Source organism: Eptesicus fuscus, chromosome 5 (assembly GCF_027574615.1).
Source record: "Eptesicus fuscus isolate TK198812 chromosome 5, DD_ASM_mEF_20220401, whole genome shotgun sequence".
Classification (NCBI taxonomy): domain Eukaryota; kingdom Metazoa; phylum Chordata; class Mammalia; order Chiroptera; family Vespertilionidae; genus Eptesicus; species Eptesicus fuscus.
This window is the reverse complement of record NC_072477.1, coordinates 77,271,306-77,292,760: the sequence shown is the minus strand read 5'-3', so window position 1 is coordinate 77,292,760 and position 21,455 is coordinate 77,271,306. Positions and strand designations below refer to the sequence as shown.

The window sequence follows — 21,455 nt, the reverse complement described above, 5'->3', positions numbered from 1 at the left end:
ACAGGAATTATCTTCAGGCCTGGGCTGGAACAGTAATGAATAGGATTAAAATGGGGCTCCCCGAGGTGGCATGGTGCACTATGTCTGTCTCCCTGCTTTCCGAGTGTCCCGTTTTTTTCTCTCCTCCTCCACTTCAGCTCAGGAGCCTTGCTAAGCTCATGCTGGAGAGAGAACTATTCAGCTCTTGGAAAATGCTGAGCAGGGTGTTTGGGCTTCTTGGCTGAACTCAGTACTGGATGGTGATTCAGCAAAAGCTCCAAGTCCAGCAACTGGCACTTGCCACTGGAGGGATCAGGATAAAAGGGAAGGGGAAGGAGTAGGAGCTTAGCTGAAAATTCCAGGAAAAGCTGTGATTCAGGGTCTCCAAAGGCTCACAGCGTCGCTGCACCACTCCTCCTCTGCCTTCTTTGTCACTGGAGGAGAGAGGCCCTTCCAGAAGGCTCAGCACAACTCCTCTTCTCAGAGGGGCTTTTAAGACTTCTCAACCGGTGTCCGAGTTTCCAGAAGAAAGGGGCTGGATGAGCAGGGTGAAATGTTACTGTTGTGTGGGTGATGGGACACTAGGTCTATTTCAAAGCCTATTTATGGACCTCACAGAAGCCGGGAGCAAAGCTTAGTTTATAGGGAAGGGCTACTTCGATATTTTTGGTTGCTGTTGCTCTGTTTTGATAGATTTACCTTTCACCAATCAAATGATTTACGAGTACAATAATACTAACGTTTGTTTTTAGAGACTTGAGACTTTATAAGGCGGCTCCTCACCCCATAAGAAAACGTCTGGGCCCCAGCCGAGCAGGGAAGGATTTGTCCTCCGGCCTTTTTGAGGAAAGAGCTCGGGCTGGCCTGCAGGGGCAGAACCGGAACCTTATCTGAGCCTTGGGCTCCGTGTTTTCTTTGCCTATCAGTGCCTTTTGGCAGCCGGCACTAGTTACCTCCTAGATCTGGAAACGGTTAGGCAAACCAACCCAGAGCAGCCTTTCCACAATTAGAAACACGTGCCCAGTTCCTTCCGCGAGCAGGGGAGGCGGCCAAGGAGCCGGCCAGCCTATCGCAGAGCGGAGCGTCGCCACACCCCTTCCCCTCCCGGCCCCTCCGCTGGCTGGGTGCTCACCGCAGCTCCGGCTGGGCGCCGGGGGCTGCTCTGAGGGGCGCCAGCGCGCCCCCTTTGCTCCAGGTCCAGAGGGAGGGAGTCAGGGGGAGCTGGCCAGAGCGTGGCAGAAGGCAGAGAAGTGCACACCACGGCCAAAGGTGAGACAGACCTGCACTCTGCCAGGCACATAACCAGCTGAAACTTACTGCTGCTCGGGAGGGCTGAGGAGCTCCTTCCGCTGATTTTGAAGTTACGGACAGGAACAGGCTGTTCTGAGTTCTACAGAGTGGTGTCACTAGCTTCCCTTTTCAGTAACTGCCTGCTTAGTACATTCCATCTTTCTTTTTTCTGTCCTGGCCCCTTCTCTCTCTATTCTGCACCTCACGATCTCTCTCTGTCTCTCTCTCTCTCCTCCCCCCATATGTCCCTCTCCCCCTCTCTCTTCCCCCCTCCCTCCTTCCTTTCTTCTATTGTTTCTCATGCTCACTCTTCTCTCTTCTTCACCATCTGTCTTCACCCTTCCTACTGCCTGTTTTCTCTTTTCTGAAAAGACAAGGAGAGGCCTGGTTTTGGAAATTCTAAAGGAAAACAAGGCTTTCCAGGTTCCCTCCAGCCCAGTCCTGAGAAAGGGGCAAGCCAGCAAGACCAAGAAATCCAAATGGAGTTCCCTGAGTTCCAGGGAACGTGTGACAATGACATTGACAAAGGCCCAGGGGAGTGGACACGAGGCAGAGAAACAAATCTGCCTGTGAACAATTATTTTCTAAAGCCCTGAGGACAATGGACATGACTCCCTTGGTTTCTGAGGAGTAGTCATCTTAATCTCCGCTTCTTTGCCACATCTTATGTCCTGCTGCCCAGAAAGCAACCTGGTCAGTATCTTCAGGTAACAGACTCAGAGCCCCAAGTGGCACTGTCAGCAATGACCCTGGGTACCACTGACAAGACCAGGGTGTGGAAGAGTTGGGATGCTCATGTGGTGTGAAAATTTGCCAACTAGATCAGCATATGGCTGATCTCACGTTCACTGCCCACTTGTAGAGATCAACACCACTTCCCTCCACTTGGTGTCTTGCAAGGCAAGAGAGGGACTCCTTTGGGGTCCTGGTATATGCTGCCTGGTTGCTCTTTAAACGCTTTTCTCTTTAAGGGTATGTAGTCATCCTGCTTCCTGGTCTATCTGTAGGGGGTTTGGCTCTGTATTACTTTCCTGTTGCTGCTAGAACAACTTACCACAAACTTAGTGGCTTAAAACTGCACAGATTTATTCTTATGGTTCTGGAGGCCAGAAGTCCTAAATACAAGGTCAGCAAAGCTGTGTCCCTTCTGGAGGCTCTGCAGAGAATTGTTTCCTTGCCTTTTCCAGCTTCTAGAGGCCCCCTACATTCTTTGGCTCATGGCCGCTTCTTCCATCTCCAAAGTCAGCAGGATGGCATCTTCAAAGCTTTCTTTCTCCTTCTTTGATCTCTGTTTTGGTCATCATATCTCCTTTTCTAACCCTGACCCTCCTGCCTCTTTCTTAAAGGACTCATAATTACATTGAGGGGAAAATAATTACATTGGACCCAGTCAGATAATCCAAAATAATCTCCCTGTCTGAAGATCCTTAACTTAGTCACATTTGCAGAATTTCTTACATTATGTAAGGTAACATATTCACAGGATTAAGATGTTGACATTTCTGGGATGCCATTCTTCTGCCTGTCCCCATGAGTTCTGATGTTATTGTCAGAGGGAAGAAGTAAATTAGAGGCTTCTGTGACTCCCCAGGGATCAGAGGCTGAGGCTCAGAGCTGAGATGGGGCCAGAGATGCCTTCTCTGCAGGAAACAGGCAGGAAACGCACAGCCCACCTCTCCTACTTGGCAGTGGAGAGGCGCTGGGCTCTGGGCAGGGCATGAGATTACTGGGGCTACTCTTGCCTGACTCATTTTTTTTTAATCCCTCCTGTCACCTTGACATTAGTCTTTTCACACTGGGCTGATTAAAACCAACCCCTGACTTAAGCATCTTCTTGATAGTCTTTCCAACCTTTATTTTTTTATAAAGCCAGGAAACAAAGAAGAAAAAGCCCAAGAAATACAGATAAGCCTAGGTCTCCATGGGGACCTTTAGAGAAGCAGCAGCTGCCCCCACAGTCAGATTACAATGAACAAGAACCAGAGTTTTATGTCTTTTTATTATTTTGTCCAGCTGGGCCAAAATTGTAAAATTCTCCCTGTTGCTCGGGTCTCTCCCTCATGTAGGAAGCATCTCTGATTCCCCTGGGCTGAGGGAGGGACTCCTCATGGACACCCGCTGGCTTCCACGAAGAGCTCTACCTTTACCACATTGTCTTGGGATCCTTTTAGCTCACCCATCTCCCCTCTTACGATGTCAACTTCCTAAGGTCAGGGACTTGAGTCTTATTTATAACTCCCCCACTTACTAAAGTGCCTAGCATGTGTAGACCCTTTATAGATGACAACGGCATGAATGGATGGATGCATGGCTGGCTGACTAGCTGGATAGATGGAAGGATAGAAGGATGGAAGGATGGATGGATGGATGGATGGATGGATGAAAACCCTCACATTGCAAGCTGCAGTGGCCACTGGTCCCCATCTACATGTGGCTTCCCTGAGGTCACTGTATATACAGAATTCAGGATCTGTCTGAGAAGAGAGAGAAAACATAGCTGTCAGCAACAGAAAGGGATGCTGGATAGCAGACCGGCCGAGTCAGGAAGCCTGAGCAGGGCAGAGATTGGCAAGCACCTGGCAAGTGTTGCCTTCACTCACTGACCTTTCCTCTCTGGATGGAGGCTCAGGTTTCAGCTGCTGTGAGGGAAGCTGTCCTGTGGTACCAGGAGACTGAGAGTACCCTCTTTTCCTTTGGTCACATGCTGTGGTGGCCTAACTTCGGGTGAAAGGGCACCCAAGGCCTGCAGCCATTGTTCCAAGGAGATTAGTGTCACAGGCAGCCTGTCTTCCCACCTCATTCTCAGGAATTCTCTTTTTATTTCTGAAAGATCCCTGTAAAGGGGAAAAGTTAAACATTAGCCAAGGACTGGGTTCTTGTGAAGTTGTGGCGATAAGCAGGACAGAAGACACATACCTCAAATTTGTTTGACCAATGTCCCTTCTTTCAAACATCTCTGATCCTCCCAGGGTACTGTGGAGCTGACCTTTTGAAGGAGTCTTCCTGGTTGCCTTAACAAGGAAATGATTTTGTGTTTTCTATCCCTGCACATGGGAAAACGGCCACATTCCCCTTCTGCTTAGTTGTCATGCTCTGTCCTTATTTCCCTCCATGAACTTTCTTGGCACATCCTTGCCCTCCCGCTCCTCCCATTGGTGGAGAATAATTTTCTTCTCTGACCCTTGTTCTATAACCCTTACCTATCCCTGAGCCACATGCATGGGTTTTATGTTCTAAACTTCCTTTCTTTCATAAATCAATCTCCTTTATTTTTTAATCATTATTACTTATATCTGCTGAACTCCTGGGACCCAGGGGCCCAACCTCATCCCTAGCATGACTCAGAGCCCTAGGAAGAAACCCAGTTGCTTAGAGTGATTTGGGTTGGGTTGTCACGAGACATGTGATCCTGAAAACCTTATTGAATTGAGTAAGATAAACCAAATGTGTATATATCAGGACGTCCCAGTCCATCTGGAACATTCGAATATTTACAAAATGCTCTCACTGTTCAGGCGCTTAAAATCCTTCCTCCAGCAGCATGTGTTGGTTCTCCTTATATGACACTATCTTGGATAACAGCTCCATGAGGAGTTCAGAGCTTCTGCTCTTGAAGTCAAGTTTCCTCTTGCTCTTTGGCTCTGTGAAGCCAACTGAGGATTGTGTCTCCTTTTGATGAGTTTCCTGGAGAGCAGGGGGATTAGTGTGCATTGTGAAATGTGTAGACTGTGATGAGATTGAAGGGCTAATGAATTGAGACATTTTCTTTATTCAAGTATCAAATATTTGCTGAGCACCTACCAGCTGCAGGCATCAGTAATATGCCCTGGGATTAAAAACATGAAAAAGTCACAGTCCCCACCCTCCTAGTCTACAAGGAGACAGAGAAACAGAAACATTATAATATAAAGAAGTAAGTGCTCCCCTAACCGGTTTGGCTCAGTGGATAGAGCGTTGGCCTGCGGACTGAAGGGTCCCGGGTTCAATTCCGGTCAAGGGCATGTACCTTGGTTGCAGGCACATCCCCAGTGGGGAATGTGCAGGAGGCAGCTGATCGATGTTTCTCTCTCATCGATGTTTCTAACTTTCTATCCCTCTCCCTTCCTCTCTGTAAAAAATCAATAAAATATTTTTTTTTAAAAAGAAAGAAAGAAGTGCCAAAATTAGATATAAACAGAGTGGTCTGGGAGAACAGCAGAGGGACAAATTTTGGTCCTTGTCTATAAAATGCAGCTGATAAATCTTACTTAGCAGGCACATTGTCAGGAATAAGTAAAATAATGACTCACAGAACATGTGACATTTGAGCTGGATCTTGAAAGATGAGGAGTTTGCCAGGTAGAGACAGCACAAGGAAGAAGGTTACAGAAGAATAATGTCAGGTCCTTACTCTGCCAAAATGTTCTCAGAATCAAGGTTGGAAAATATTTGGAAAGTAAATGCACACTTTCAGGAAAAGCTATTGATAGAACCTGATCAGCTGTATATGTGAAATCAGGCCTGGATAGTGGCTTGAGGAAAGAGAAAGAATCTTGTGCTTTTACACATATGACTTGTACCCTTGGAGAACTAGGGGGCATCCTGGTCACTGTTTCAGAGGGAGAGGAAAAGGATTTTAACTTTTTCCCCTTTATTCTCAAGCACTTCATAACCACCAGGAGGTTGATTGAGACTCAGTTCCTGTATCACAGGGCTCCTGGGGCTTACTTAGGGACTGTGCTGGTAAAACAGAGGGCCCCTCCATCATAGCACTCAGCCTGAGCTCTCCTGCAGCCCTGGAGGTTACACATTCTTAGAATCTCTGTGAGAGCCTATGACTCTTAGGAAAAGAGGCAGATTAAAAGTCCCCTATGCGCCCCAAGAAGATATAGGGATATTGGGAAGAAACACAGGAAATCATGTTCAACATCAATAGTCTCTAGGGAAAGGCAAGTCAAAACTATAACAACTAAGTGCCCATCAGCAGATGAGTGGATTAAAAACCTGTGGTACATCTACACAATGGAATACTATACTGCTATAAAAAAGGAGCCTAGCCAGTTTGGCTCAGTGGATAGAGCATCAGCCTGGGGACTGAAGGGTCCTGGGTTCGATTCTGGTCAAGGGCACATGCCTGGGTTGCAGGCTCAATCCCCAGTAGGGGTCGTGCAGAAGGCAGCAGATCCATGACTCTCTCTCATCATTGATGTTTCTCTCTCTCTCTCTCTCTCCCTCTCCCTTCCTCTCTGAAATCAATAAAAATATATTTTTAAAAATAAAATAAATGAAAAAGAAGGAGTTCTTACCATTTGCAACAGCATGGATGGAACTGGAGAGCATTGCGCTAAGTGAAATAAGCCAGAGAAAGATAAATATCACATGATTTCACTCATATGTGGGATATAATGATCAACATAAACTGATGAACAAAAATAGATCCAGAGACAAATGGCAGGGGAGGTGGGGGGGTTGGAGATCAACCAAAGGACTTGTATGCATACATATTAGCTTAACCAATGGACACAGACACGGGGGTAATGGGGGTTTGCCCTCGGGGGTGGGAATGGCTTCTGGCGGGGGGAGGAGCGTCAATGGAGGAAAAAGGAGACATATGTAAAACTTCAGACAATAAAAAAAAACTGTAACAAAATGCCACTTAACACCTATTAGAATAGCCAGACTTTTAAAGCCGACAGTAGCAAATGCTGGCAAAGATGCAGAGCAATAGGATCTTGCACACATTGCTGTTGGAAATGCAAAATGATGTAGCCACTTTAGAAAAAACAGTTTGGGAGTTTCTTACAAAGTTTGTTAACATTTACCATATAACCCAGAACCCCACTCCTGTGTATTTACTTGAGAGAAATGAAAACCCCATTCAAAGGCTTCTACAATCTACTTAAAGATTTCTGTGCAAGTGTTCATAGCAGCTTTATTAATAATAACCCAAAATTGGGAGCAACCCTAATGTCCAGCAGCTGCCAAGTGGAAAATCAAACTGATGCATTTATTCAACAGAATACTACTTGACAATAAAAAGGAACAAACTAATATATATAGCGACATGAATGGATCCCAAAAGCATAAGTGAAAGGAGCCAGACACTAGGCTACACATTGTATGATCCCATTTATGTGACATTCTGGACAAAGCAAAACTATAGGGTCAGAAATTAAATTAGTGATTGCCAGTAGGGGAAGGGACTGACGTCAAAGAAACACAACACACAAGAGAACTCATGGAGTGTTGGAAATAGAAAGCGCGGTAGCGATTAAATAACTGAATACATTTGTCAACTCTCATCAAATTGTACACTTAAAAATGAATTGTATTCTATATGTGTAATGCTTTGATAACCCTAAGTAACAAACAATTCCCCTAAACCTCTGTTGCCCCAAAACCAGGCTCAGAAAGATGACATCGAGGATCCCACCAGCTGCTCAGAATGCCCCTTGAAAACAAAACCTACAATGGTGCCCTGATCGGCTGCTGATTTCCCCTCCAAAGCCAGTGTCCACTCTTCCATGCCTACTTCTGGCTCCCAGCCCCGGGCAGGGCATATTCTGACCAAGCTCTAATTTGTGGCATGTAATCCCCATTCATAACCCACTAACCTAGCCAAAGTTTCTGGACACTGGGGCTGAGCTTGCAGATTTGGCTCGTCTACTACAATTCCATCATTAGGAGCAAAGAGCATTTCTGCTTCTGTGCAGAGAGTGTCCTGCCGCTTCATTATGGCCCCTGATGGTATGTTTGGGGTCTTTCATTTCAGTGCTCCTCACATGGGTCAACTGCTCCAGTGTGCGGTGGGCCACCAGGGTTCAAGATATTTTCACAGCTGGGAAGCTCCTGGCCCTGGCCCTGATCATCATCATGGGGGTTGTACAGATCTGCAAAGGTGAGTGTCATTGAAACCACGGGGCCCTGCCCAACTTTCCACCCCTTGAATGTACACACTCCCTCATACTGTCTTTGGGTGAGTGCACACCCTGAGATTTCCCAATTCTGGCCTTAAATGACTCACTTGCTAGACAAAGGGAAGAGAAACCATTTTCCACGTGAAGTAGAACGTGTCTTGCCTGTTAGCAGATTCGGTCTTCCCATGCTGACCTCATGACTCTGAAGACCCCAGATCTCTGGACTCCTATTGCCCTCTCGCCCCAACCCCAGGGAAGCTACCTGCATCTCATATTGTATCTTGTCCTTATCTTAAAATGGGGGGACAGAGGAGGAGATTTTATATGTTTTTACATTACTCATAATCTCTACAAGAGAGAGCTCTACATTCCTGGGGCCCTGGCCAACATTCCCCACTGGATTTGGTCCTTTTCAAGCCTCAGTCTGTATTTGGTTTCCATGGGATCCGTAGCACCACAAGGCTCTGCCCAGTGTCACTGCCTCCTGGAGAAAGTCAGATGACAAGCAGGAGACCTCCCGTCTGCCCACAAGCCCCGAAAAGGCAGTGTGGGCGCCTGGATTTTCACTCCAGGAAACGTAATTAAGGTTCTGCTATATAAAATGTCCATGATTACTTTAATAAGTTGGATTAAGTTCTTTAGCAGGTTATATTGTTTTCAGGAATTTAGACTTAAGGAAATCACTGTGCTATAGTTTCAAAATAGAGTCCCTCCTAATCTGGCCCCAGTGCTTTCTCCTGATCACTCTGATCTCCTTATTTATTGTACCGATGCCAGATTACAAATGAATAAGTAAAGTATGAGCAGTTACTCTGTGTCTCACTACAACCTCAGTCAGCAACCTTTCTGGAGGGACCTCTGTGTGCAGGACCCTGTGCTAAAGGATGGGAAGGAAATGTATAAACTCTTGGCTGAGGTCCCTGTCCTCAGCAGATCTATGCCATGAAAAGGGAGACCAAACACACACCTTAGAGACAGATGGAGATTGACAAAGCGGAACAGGTTTGAGCTAATATAGCATTATGGAAGCTTATGTTTGAAGGTTTGTTGTTCTTGACGCTTTCTTCATGAAAATGTACAAATTTAAGTTGGAGGGAAAGTGCTCAGGAGACTGCCACGGGCTCTAATCCTGCCTCTCCAAATCCCAGCAGGCCAGCTCCCATTTACCCTGCTAGCCCCCCAAGTTACTTTGCCCTCCCGGTGACCTTCCCTTGGCCTTTCCTTCCAGGTACCTTTGCCTTGTAAAAAAAAAAAAAAAAAGGACATTCAGAACTGTGCTTTGAATCTGAGCCCCCATTGAACTAATGGTTAACAGGTTTGGGAGGTCCTCAAGCCATATGTCCCTCCTCCTATCGGTCCCACTTCTCCAATTCATGAGGCTTACTGGAGACAAGACAAAGAGCTGGGTCATCACTGCAGGGAGTGGTGGAGACCAGACCAGGGAGGCCAGTGGCTGCCAGGCCTCTGACTGGTCTTGCTGAGCAGCCTCCTGCCCCTTGTGTCCACAGGAGAATACTTCTGGCTGGAGCCAAAGAATGCATTTGAGAATTTCCAAGAACCGAGCATTGGCCTCATTGCACTGGCTTTCCTTCAGGGCTCCTTTGCCTACGGAGGCTGGAACTTTCTTAATTACGTGACTGAGGAACTTGTTGATCCCTACAAGTGAGTTGAAATAGCCCAGCTCTTCCTTTCTCCCTGGAAAGGCCGAGGCACCTGCTACGGGGAAAAGGGAAACAGGTGTCCACTACCCAATTCTCCTCCCAGCCCCAATTCTGACTATGACCTGGTGTGTCCTGAAGAAACAGTTCATTTCCCAGGAACTTAGACCACTTGCCACTCAGTCTGCCAGGAGAAGAAAAATGACCTGGTGACTCTACCAGAGTAGGTTAAAGGCTGAAATGGTGCTGAGATAACACTCCTGCCATAGAGAATGAAATGTGCCCTGAGTGGTTTCCAGGCATCTTACTCACCTGTTTTGGGACAGGTGGGTCTTTGTGTCTTGAGGCAGGGGAAGGGGTGCATTGTGGAGATTCTGGTCAATAAAAAATCAATAGGCGCGGAATGTATTTCCAGCCTACGCTGTTTCATTTCCTTTAAATTATCGTGCCCATATGGAGATAAATTCCTCTCCCCACCCCTTCAAGAGGAGGAAACATCACAGAAGTCTGCAAGGTCAGCTTCATGCAGCAAAACAGAAGGCACTCCCTGGACCTCATGATGAGGCAGATGGTCCCAGGTGCCAGGCCTTCCCCCTCTCACATCCTCTCCCTCTACAGGAACCTTCCCAGAGCCATCTTCATCTCCATCCCACTGGTCACATTTGTGTATGTCTTTGCCAATGTCGCTTATGTCACTGCAATGTCCCCCCAGGAGCTGCTGGCATCGAATGCAGTCGCTGTGGTAAGAAATCAAACTCACGGTCCCTCAAACCAGGAAGGTTGACATAGATTTGCCTGCTGAGATACCCTCACTCCCCCCTGATCCATGGATTTGTGGAATTGGAAGTCATCCCAAGTCCTTAGGGCAGAAACCACACCTTCAAGTGCCCAGAAGCAAGCTGATGGCCACACTGTACCTAGAAGAGCCACAATGGCAGAGCTGAGTAGTTACCACAGAGACTGTATGGCCTACAAAGCCGAATTATTTACTATCTGACCCTTCACAGAAAAACTTTGCTGACTCCTGACCTAGGGCACTTTAAACTCTAAATGCGATGATTGTATAAAGGAGACAGGCTTCTCCCCAGAAAGATGCAGTCTTGCACAAGACATGCCATTTCTCTCTGCCTCCATTTGCACCTCAGGAAAGCATGCGATCTGACTCCTTCACTCATCAGGGAAAAGTGTGTGCCAGTAAACGATTAGGAAGTAGGATGGGTTGTGCTCTTGGGGAAAGAGATCATGCGGGTCCAAAGCTTTGGGGTCCTTGATATCCAGGAAAGACCTAGGAGACGTGCTGCTCCCTCACCTGGCTTCACCTGGGCCATGATCTCTCCCTGCCAAACAGTGTCATCATTTGTCTCATTGAAGACTAAGGGAAGAGGCCCTCCAGTGTCCCACAGCAGGGTGTTCCCAGACTGGCCTTCCCAGCAGGACAGCTATTTTAAACAACCACTCCCCACAATATGCTATAAATCAAGTGTGTACTTGTCTCAGAAACTATAGAAACACTGGTCCCCTGATATTTTATATTCCTTCCATACATGAAGACTAGTCTATACTTTCACCACCTTTTCTTTCTCAGTCTACATAATAGCCTCTTCTTATCATCCCCCCCCAATATAATTTGTTTCTATGAATTTAGAAATTCTTACCCTATGAATTACAGATGGGAAAACTGAGGCTCAAAAATGAAGAACCTTGCTCAAGGTCTTATAGCTCCTGAGTCTTGGGCTGAGATTGGAGCCCCAACCAGCCTGACTCACCAATGTACAATGTAGTGAGGCCTGGATTCACATGGCTGGTGTCCAGTCCTGGGTGTATAATCTTAGGCAATCTACTGAATTGCTTTGTGCCTCAATTTCTTCATCCATAAATCAAGGATAACAAGTGTTAGTTCATTATTAGCGTTATTAATATTGTTGTCATTACCAAACACTGCTTCCTTCCGTTAGCTAGCCCAAAACAGTTATTGATTCCCTGCTGCGTAGGTGTCTCTGTGGGAAGTGGTGGCGTAGGATGGGGGACAGGGCACGAACACCATCCCTCCTCAGGAGCTTAGTTAGAGACTCGGTAAGGGTGGACCTGGGAGGGAGCATTCCTAGCAGTGACGCACAGGTGCAGAGATATAACCTCTCCTTTTCTGCTCATCCCTTGTTTTCGCTCATAGACTTTTGGAGAGAAGCTCCTGGGGGTCATGGCCTGGATCATGCCCATTTCTGTTGCCCTGTCCACATTTGGAGGAGTCAATGGGTCTCTCTTCACCTCCTCCCGGTGAGTGCTGTCCAGGTCCATTCAGGGCCAGGGGCCACACTGCTGTGCATATTGCTCTGTGTATATGTAGGGGGCTTGTCTCCGTCAGCAGGGTCTGTGTGAGCACCTGGGCAGTGACCTTGCAGGGGGTGATTGCTCACGTGAGGGCATGTGTGTATCAGTGTAGACGCAGAGAGGTGTATGCTGCTCATGTGGTTACCTATGATGTATGTGCCTTCACATGGAGTGGTGAAAAGCCCCATCCCACCTCATTTCAGGAGGAGCAGGAGGCTGAGGAGGCCCAGGCTGCCTGACACAGTCCCAGGTCAGGGACTGCAATTGGAAGCAGGACTGTCTCCAGAGCCCCTTCCCACCCTTCTGGAAACAGGCTGTGCTGGCTAGAAAGGAACCCCACTCTGGAAGGGATCAGGAGGGGCCTGTGCCTGGGGCCTCTGGGCTGGCCTCCCAGGAAAGTTCTGGGACCAGTCTACAGTGGGATGGGATCATCTTTGAATGTCCTGTGGGCACAAGCTCCTCTCTGCCCCACAGACAGGCAGCTGTGGGAGGTCTTCGAGTGGCCACCCCTGAGACTCGAGTGGACTCACTCATGTGAAGCGAGAGGGCTGGGAAAGAGTGAAAAGAAAGCATTTGTCTAAAGCTACATCCCTCATCCCTCTCAGGGAAGCCAGAAACTCAAGTGGGCCCAGGAGTCCCCATCTCCCACCTCCATATATCTGCTGAGAACAGCAGATGCTGCATAAATTCCATTAGTGTAGTTCAAGGGGTCTTCCCAGCGTTCTTAGAAAGCCCCTCTGCACCCGGGGCACAGTCCTACTCAAAAGATACAGCCAAAGGAATAAGTCCCTGAGTTCAGCTACTTCTAAAGCCACCCATCACATCAGAGAGGAGTTCCCGTGAAGTGACAAAGGAGTGCCATGTTTTCAGGATCCAGGCAGGAAAAAGGGAGTGTGGGTATCCCCTGTTCCCCAGGACCCTATGACACATCCTGTGCGTGTTACACAGGAGCAGTGGCCACCTGGAGGCCCCAGCCAAGGGCGAGCGGTGGAGGAGCAATGACCCATGAGGCTCTCTGGGATCTATTGGAGGAGAGGGACTGGCTACAGTCACTTTAGAGTGGGGTTTGTCCCTCAGGCAGGCCAAGCAGTGGTCTGCGTGCATGTGGTACAGCTGTGTGTGCATGCAGGAGATGTGGCCTGGTGTGATCAGCCTCTGATTCAGAGGCACGGCTTACCCACCAGGCCTCCTCTGCTCATCTTCCAGTTCCTTCCTTCCTTTCTTCCTCCTCTTTCCCCCCTTCTCTCTTTCTCTTACTCTTTTGTGTTTTGGGGTATGGAGAAGATGATCCTTCCTGAGGAGTAGGAGTGTGTGTGGGTGTGTGTCATGCTTACTGTCGTTGTCTCCTCCGTTGTCAGCTAGCTGGGCAAGGATTGCTTCTTGTGAACTTGACGCCACTCACAAATGCTATTGGATCTGGACAACCCCACTTGGTCCTGGCTGCCTATGGAGGAGGGATCTGAATGTGGGACCCTGGCTATGTGCATGATGAGGCCCGCAGAGCACCTGGGGCTCAGTTGGGTGCATGAGGCTGCATTGTAGAGAGCCAATGTCACGTGGTTGCATGAAACTAGTGACACTGGCCTAGGCATTTAATGATGGCAACTGATGGTGATGCATTTGGGTACTTGGGACCATAATCGACTCCCACACTTCTGATGAGCTACTGCTTTTAGCTTCACTCTCCCCCATACACAAATTACAAGGTAAATGACAGTTCTCTTCAGAACACCCAGTGTGCTGGTTCTATGCATTTCTGTCTCCATCACACCCGCCCTTTCCTCTTACCCCTTAGGCACTCCTTTCCCTACAAAATCCTAGAAAAAAAGGAAAAGTGGCCCTAGCCAGTTTGGCTCAGTGGACAGAGTATTGGCCTGCGGACTGAAGGGTCCCGGGTTCGATTCTGGTCAAGGGCACATGCCTGGGTTGCGGGCTCGATCCCCAGTGTAGGGTATTCAGGAGGTAGCCAATCAATGATTCTCTCTCATTACTGATGTTTCTCTCTCTCTCTCCCTCTCCCTTCCTCTCTGAAATCAATTTTAAAATAAAGTGGTATAAGTCACACTAATATGTAAATGACTCCTAAAGAAAAAAGAAAAAAAGAAAGAAAAATGTAAACACTCCTAATAGTTTATAGTATTCTCTTTTATTTCCAGAGAGGAAAGGGGAAGAAGGCCTGCTTTTTATGTTAAAATTCCTCTTTTTATAAATAACTCTAATACATCAATATCTTGATCTTAATATTATATTATAGTTTTGCAATATGTTATCAATGGGAGAAACTGGGTAAAGGATATGTAAGATTGCTCTATATTATTTCTTACAATTGCATGAAAATTTGTAATTATATAATCTATAATTATCTATACTAATATAAGGGTAATATGCTAATTAAACCAGACATCCGGACATCCTTCTGGACAAAGCCACGGTGGTGGGGGCCGAGGCAGAGGCTGTTAGGGGCAATCAGGCCGACAGGGGAGGGCACTTAGGGGCGACCAGATCGGCAGGGGAGCAGTTAGGCATCGATCAGGCTGGCAGGGGAGTGGTTAGGGGGTGATCAGGCTGGCAGGCAGGCAAGCAGTTGGGAGCCAGCAGTCCCAGATTGTGAGAGGGATGTCCAGCAGTTGGACATCCCCCGAGGAGTCCCAGATTGGAGAGGGTTCAGGTTGGGCTGAGGGACACCCCCACCCGTGCACAAATTTCATGCACTGGGCCTCTAGTCTTAAAATAAAAAGTTTAATTTTTTTAAAGTTAAAATATAATGTTTATTCAGATTGCAAAATTTTTTGTCTATTTTAGAATTTTAAAATTGCTTCTATAACATCTAAGGAAGAAATTTTAAATTACTCATAATCCCATTACCTAGAAATAAATAGTTGGCATAATCATATATCTTTGTACATGCCCCATAAATAATTTTTCAATTAATTGGAATCATAAAGTACGGAATCATCTGCTTTTTTCATTTACCATTATATTGTGAGCATGTTTCATGTAACCAGGTTTTTTTGTTTGTTTGTTTGTTTTGGTTAATCCTCATCTGAGGATATTTTTCCACTGATTTTTAGAGAGAGTGTAAGAGAGAGGGAAAGACAGAGAGGAACATCTATGTGAGAGAAACACATCGATTGGTTGCCTCCTGCACGAGCCCCTACCAGGGCCTGGACAGGGGAGGAGCCTGCAACCAAGGTACATGCCCTTGACCAGAATGGAACCTGGGACCCATTGTTCTGCAGACCGACACTCTTATCCGGTCAGCCTAACTGGCTTTGGGTGTAATCAGTTTCATTTCTATAACATAGTTATGAATGCATAATATTCCATCCTATGGATATACCATAATGTTATCAATCTCCTACTTGTAGGCATTTAGGATATTTCCTTTTTTTTATTATCAGAATATCTTTGTATATGCACCTTTCACTAACTCTCTATTCATTTCCTTAGGATGGCTTTATGGGAATAGAATAAGTAGCTTAAAGATATAAATTTTTAGGTACAATTTACATACAATAAAATACACAGACCATAGATGTTCAGATGGATGAGTTTCAACAATTGTAGACAGACTTGTAACCACCATCCACAAGCTCTAGGACATCTCCACATATCCCCAAGCACGTGTCCCTTTCTGGCCCACCACGAATTCCCACCGCAGAGATAACTACTTTCTGACTAGGATAAGAATGTTTTTAAGGGCTGAAACCGGTTTGGCTCAGTGGATAGAGCGTCGGCCTGCGGACTCAAGGGTCCCAGGTTCGATTCCGGTCAAGGGCATGTGCCTTGGTTGCGGGCACATCCCCGGTGGGGGGTGTGCAGGAGGCAGCTGGTCGATGTGTCTCTCTCATCGATGTTTCTAGCTCTCTATCCCTCTCTCTTCCTCTCTGTAAAAAATCAATAAAATATATTTAAAAAAAAAAAAAAAAAAAAAAAAAAAAGAATGTTTTTAAGGCCTTCCTTGTACAGTTCAATCCCCATTTATTTTTTGAGGATACAGAAGGTACATTTTTTATGGGATTAAGGCCTTAGGCAAAGGAGAGAAGCACTCCCACAACAGCACTCTAGCATGAAGAGAGACCCACAGAGTGACAGCACAATCATCAGTAACCCCAAGCCACCCAGGCCACACTCATGGTCTCCACACACCCAGGATCCATCCACTTATCCACGGGCTGTTTCCGGTTTGCCTGCATCTGCATTTGGGATTGTGGGTCCTGTGAATAGTGGGCTGGAGGATGTGCATGGGAAGGCGGTTATCTGTTTGGAGGGGTGATGCTCCTGCGTGGGCAGAGCGGGGGCATGGATGAGGGAGCCTGGTCTGGGGAGGGAGCTTCCTTTTGTAGTCCGAGGGCCGTCCCAGGCTGATCTGCTTTTCTCTCTGCCAGGCTGTTCTTTGCTGGAGCCAGGGAGGGCCACCTTCCCAGCGTGCTGGCCATGATCCATGTGAAGCGCTGCACCCCCATCCCAGCCTTGCTCTTCACAGTAAGGGCCCCTCCTTCTGCCAGTCCTACACACACCCTTCCCCTCATGCTTGCTCTAAGCTGGGAGTTCACACTCCCATACACACCCCTGTAACCCTTCCTCTGTTCCTGGTTTCACTGGTCCCAGATAGTCTGGCACAGTGGTCGGCAAACTCATTAGTCAACAGAACCAAATATCAACAGTACAACGATTGAAATTTCTTTTGAGAGCCAAATTTTTTAAACTTAAACTTCTTCTAACACCACTTCTTCAAAATAGACTCGCCCAGGCCGTGGTATTTTGTGGAGGAGCCACACTCAAGGGGCCAAAGAGCCGCATGTGGCTTGCGAGCCACAGTTTGCCGACCACTGGTCTGGCAATTGTATGCACACGCTTTACTAATATCAAGAGATATAGCAAGGGAAGAACCTGAGTCATGCAAGACTTTAAGGCTCTCAGGCCAGGTCATTTCCATTCTCCCATCTTTTGGAGTAAGAATGAAGTGACTTCCTCAAGTTGTTATAACCTCCCAAAGAAACGTATTTTTTGGCTCTCCTCTGCACCTGTTGCTCACAGGGTTACCATGTTGTGCCTCTCCTCCCAGCTGATCACCACACACTCCCACCCCCCACCCCCATTGATCTTCTTGCCCCAGGAGGCTCTGCTAGTCTCTTGGGAAATATCACTGAAACAAATTCAGTGTTAAGAGTACACCAATAAGAAAAATAAAGAAAGGAAGACTGGTACACTGAAAATGGAGAAAAGGAAACCTGGGATGGGGGGAAAAACGGGAGTAAAATGACCCCAGAGTAGAATCCTCTAGAGCAGTGGTTCTCAACCTTTCTAATGCCGCGACCCTTTCATACGGTTCCTCATGTTGTGGTGACCCTCAACCATAAAATTATTTTCGTCGCTACTTCATAACTGTAATTTTGCTACTGTTAATGAATCGTAATGTAAATATCTGTATTTTCCGATGGTCTTAGGCTCTACAGCAGCGGTTCTCAACCTGTGGGTCGCTTTACGATTCATTAACAGTAGCAAAATTACAGTTATGAAGTAGCGACGAAAATAATTTTATGGTTGGGGGTCACCACAACATGAGGAACTGTATGAAAGGGCCGCGGCATTAGAAAGGTTGAGAACCACTGCTTTAGAGAGAGCAAAAAAGAAGGAACAAAGATTTATCCCCATGAGCCTTATAAGTTCTTTTTTTTTTTTTCCTTCTGGATCCTGAATAAAATATTGGAAATTACTGTGGTCCACCAGAGAAGCTATTAGACTAGGATAGAGCTTCTGGGAGTCAAGGGCATTTGTTGTATAACATTCGGGGGAATCTCAGAATGTTGGGCACAGGAAGAAGGTCAGCACGATTGGTCAGTTGTGAAAGGTGGCTGGAGAAAACTCAATATTCCCAGCGGGCCACAGACTTTTTTTCAGTTCGAGCCACTGGTGCAGCACCATAACTACAAGGCAAGTACAGTAAGAATCTGGCTTGTTTATTCATTAAAATCTTCTGAGTTATTTTCACCTCAGATCTCACAGGAAAACTGAACCTCCTATTGACCGTAACATATTAAGGGGCAGGTGGAGAACATTGTTCTGAGAGCCACTGAGATTACTTTGAAGTTGGAAAGTAGATTCTATCAAGAAAACGTCACAGGGATGTTATGAGGGTTAAACAAGTTACTATTTGTAGAATGTGAAGAATAGAGCCTGGCACCTAATAAGTGCTGTAATAACTGTTTATGATATTTAAAAAAGAAAGAAAAGGAAGGAAAAAATAAATTAGATGACTCAGACAGGAGAAGAGGATGATAAAGGCAAGATAAAGCCTTAATCTGCAGTCAACCATCTTCCCTACAATGATAAAGTGAAATTAATTAGAGATATACCCAAGGAAGAAATATAAGTCAGACTAGGGTGGGCATGGAACCAGGTGCCATCCGTGTGGCCAATCCAGTTATTTTGGGCCAAATTCTATTCTGGCTGGTTAGTGCCCATGCCACACCAATAATTATTTTGATTATCATCCCTGCAGTCGAAAAGAACTTCCTGGCAATGAAGATGTTAGCAATGACCTGGGTTTCTAGGGGAGGTTATACACTTTCTGTTTTGAGACCTCCTTTATGAAAGGGCACCATCTGCCTGAAGCAAGGGCACAGTCCTGACCTATAAACAGCTCCAGTCTCTAAATCCCCTTTCTATCACTGACATGCCTCTCCCACTCCCCACAGTGCATCTCCACCCTGCTGATGCTGGTCACCAGCGACATATACACACTCATCAACTATGTGGGTTTCATCAACTATCTCTTCTACGGGGTCACAATTGCTGGACAGATAGTTCTTCGTTGGAAGAAGCCTGACATCCCCCGCCCCATCAAGGTGCGAAAACCTCCCCGTGAAGGTCCCCCCCCCCCGCCCCACCCCATTCTGGTTCTAGCTGCAGCCCAGATTTTTCAATCACCCTGTTCTCAGCTGCTGACCACAGATCATCTCTGTGATGGTAACAGACCCTTTGGGAAGCAGAGCCATGTGTGAATGGGACAGCCATTTCTTTCCTTTCTCTGCTGGGGATAGGACCAGAGCAAACTGCAGCTGAAAAGATGAGTTAGCTTAAATTCTATTTTCATGGAGTCATTCCTTTGTTTCCTACAATTGTCTTAAACTCCACCTGATTGTGCAAGGCTCCTTTATCTCTCCAGTGTTTTCCTGGACCCTCTAGTCTGGCCAGACTCCTCCTCCAGTCTAGTCTAGCTTGTCCCTCCAGATAGCTAGATCCACTTGTGCTGTTTCTATTCCAGAATGAGCTTCCTCCTCCCATCTGCCTATCCAAATTCTAACCATTTTCCACATCAGCTTCAAGCACCTCCTCCTCTTTGAAGCTTCCCAGTTCGCTCCAGCCATCCATGAGTGAGCCTTCCTTTTTAAACTACTGTGGCTCTACACAGAGTAGGGCACCCACTGAACCTATTCATACAAGAAATAACTTTGTGATGGAAATTACAAGATTGCTCAGAATGAAATATGCAATCGTGCTGTGGTATTCCTGCAAATTAGGAGAATAGAGTATAACCCTGAATTATTTGAACAATTCTATTTTGGAAACAGAGGGAGATTGTATGCTTCTAGAAGATTCTTCCAGCTGAGAATCAAGGGCTCTCCAAATCTCTGTTTTCCACTACCACTTTTCTACCACTCTTAGAAAGCCTGCTAGAGGAAGAGGAGGTAGAAGAAGCCCATCTCCCCACCACATGCATTATCCCTGGCGGGAGAGGACATGGAGGAGAAAGGCAGTTGAATCTAGAGGCTTGATGAGGACTCCACTGGGAACTCCCACCTGTGGTTAACAAGAAGGAATGAAGCCCAGAGAGAGGTGCTTCTTTCTGAATAAAGTAAAGGCCCCAGACTTCTAAGACTATGCTAGGTTTCCTGATTTCTTGGGTCTTGGAAGACTTATCTTTTCGTATTGCTTGAGAGAAACAAATGGGGACTGATCCTGGAGAGGGATGGTTATTTTCCATGTGCCCAGATGAAGGCCCAGCCTAGAAGTGGGTGAGGGGCAAGGAGCCTGACTGACCCAGGTCATTCCCTCCTTGCCCCTCATTCATTTCTCCACCTCTCCTCCACCTTAGGATCTCCGCAAGCATATACCATACCAATGTACCAGCAAGCTTCCCAGCCGCCATGGGCTGCTCAGGCTGCCACAGGCACATGGCCTGGGTGACAAGGCCTTGATTGATCCTACCCAGGAGGGAGGAGATAGGCAGTGAGGATGGTTCCTTCCTTAGGTTCCCCGCTCCTCTTCTGTCCCACAGCCCAAGTTCACCAACATCTGTTGACACAGCATTGTCCTATCAAAGCTCAGGGTGTGGGAGCCTCAGAGCTGAGTGAAGCCCAGCCTTTGCACTCAGGTGCTCCCTGAGGGTGAAGAAGAGGGAGGTTGCCCTGATCCTGAGGCCATGGGATCCACACAGCTAACCACACCTCTGCTCCACAGATCAACCTGCTGTTCCCCATCGTCTACTTGCTGTTCTGGGCCTTCCTGCTGGTCTTCAGCCTGTGGTCGGAGCCCGTAGTGTGTGGCATTGGCCTGGCCATCATGCTGACAGGAGTGCCCGTCTACTTCCTGGGTGTCTATTGGCAACACAAGCCCAGCTGTTTCAATAACTTCATCAGTGAGTTGTTGAAGGCCCTGGGTGGCTAGAGAGCCTCCTGGTCTGGGACAGAGTGGTCAGCAGTCTGGCAGGAGGACTCCACCAGAATCAGGAGGCCAAGGCTGGGCCACGGAACTCTGGGGAAGGAGTTGGGGGCAGGAAAGGGCAGGTGCCTTCCCAGGTACCTCTGAGGAGAGGACAACTGACATTTCCACACAGACTTGAAGCCTGCATGAATAGGCAACTTGATCGCTATCTAGAGCTGCCCTGGGCTGGGTGGAGACCAGTGGAGACCCTGGAATTGGTAGTCAGTGGGCAAGGGGATGGTGGAAAACTGGGATCTTGTCCAGAGATACAGGAGGTGGGTGAGGGGCATCTCCTGGAGGGAGAATTCTCTGAAGGCAGGCGTGGCTCTACAAGGCAAAAGCCAGGACAGGAGAGCAGGGAAGAGAATGGTGGGACACTCGGCACTGACCTAGTTTTTGTGTCTCCTCTTCCCACAGAGTTGATAACCCTGGTGAGCCAGAAGATGTGTGTGGTTGTGTACCCCGATGTCGGAGGGAGTTCGGAGACAGAGATGATAAATGAGGACACGGAGGAGCAGTGGCAGCCCATCAACCAACCCGTTGCCTCCAAAGACAAGAACTCAGTGAAATAGCCCCAGCCTTGGGGACCCTCTCA

General features: G+C 47.2%; 1 protein-coding gene across 5 annotated transcripts in view; it reads left to right on the top strand.

Annotated features, from left to right (window-relative positions):
• Window positions 1-21,455, top strand: part of SLC7A8 (solute carrier family 7 member 8) — a 54,244-nt gene extending 32,789 nt beyond the window's left edge. For 4 of the 5 annotated variants that reach the window (XM_054716456.1, XM_054716454.1, XM_054716455.1 and 1 more), the window contains exons 6-13: window positions 8,021-8,146; window positions 9,674-9,827; window positions 10,442-10,565; window positions 11,994-12,097; window positions 16,540-16,636; window positions 18,853-19,002; window positions 20,618-20,795; window positions 21,278-21,455. In XM_054716456.1, coding sequence (XP_054572431.1) covers window positions 8,021-8,146; window positions 9,674-9,827; window positions 10,442-10,565; window positions 11,994-12,097; window positions 16,540-16,636; window positions 18,853-19,002; window positions 20,618-20,795; window positions 21,278-21,432 — 1,088 coding nt within the window. In that variant the 3' untranslated portion in view covers window positions 21,433-21,455. Of the gene's footprint in view, window positions 1-1,195; window positions 1,249-8,020; window positions 8,147-9,673; window positions 9,828-10,441; window positions 10,566-11,993; window positions 12,098-16,539; window positions 16,637-18,852; window positions 19,003-20,617; window positions 20,796-21,277 lie in introns of those variants that run through there. The other variant, XM_054716458.1, reaches the window with a different exon arrangement.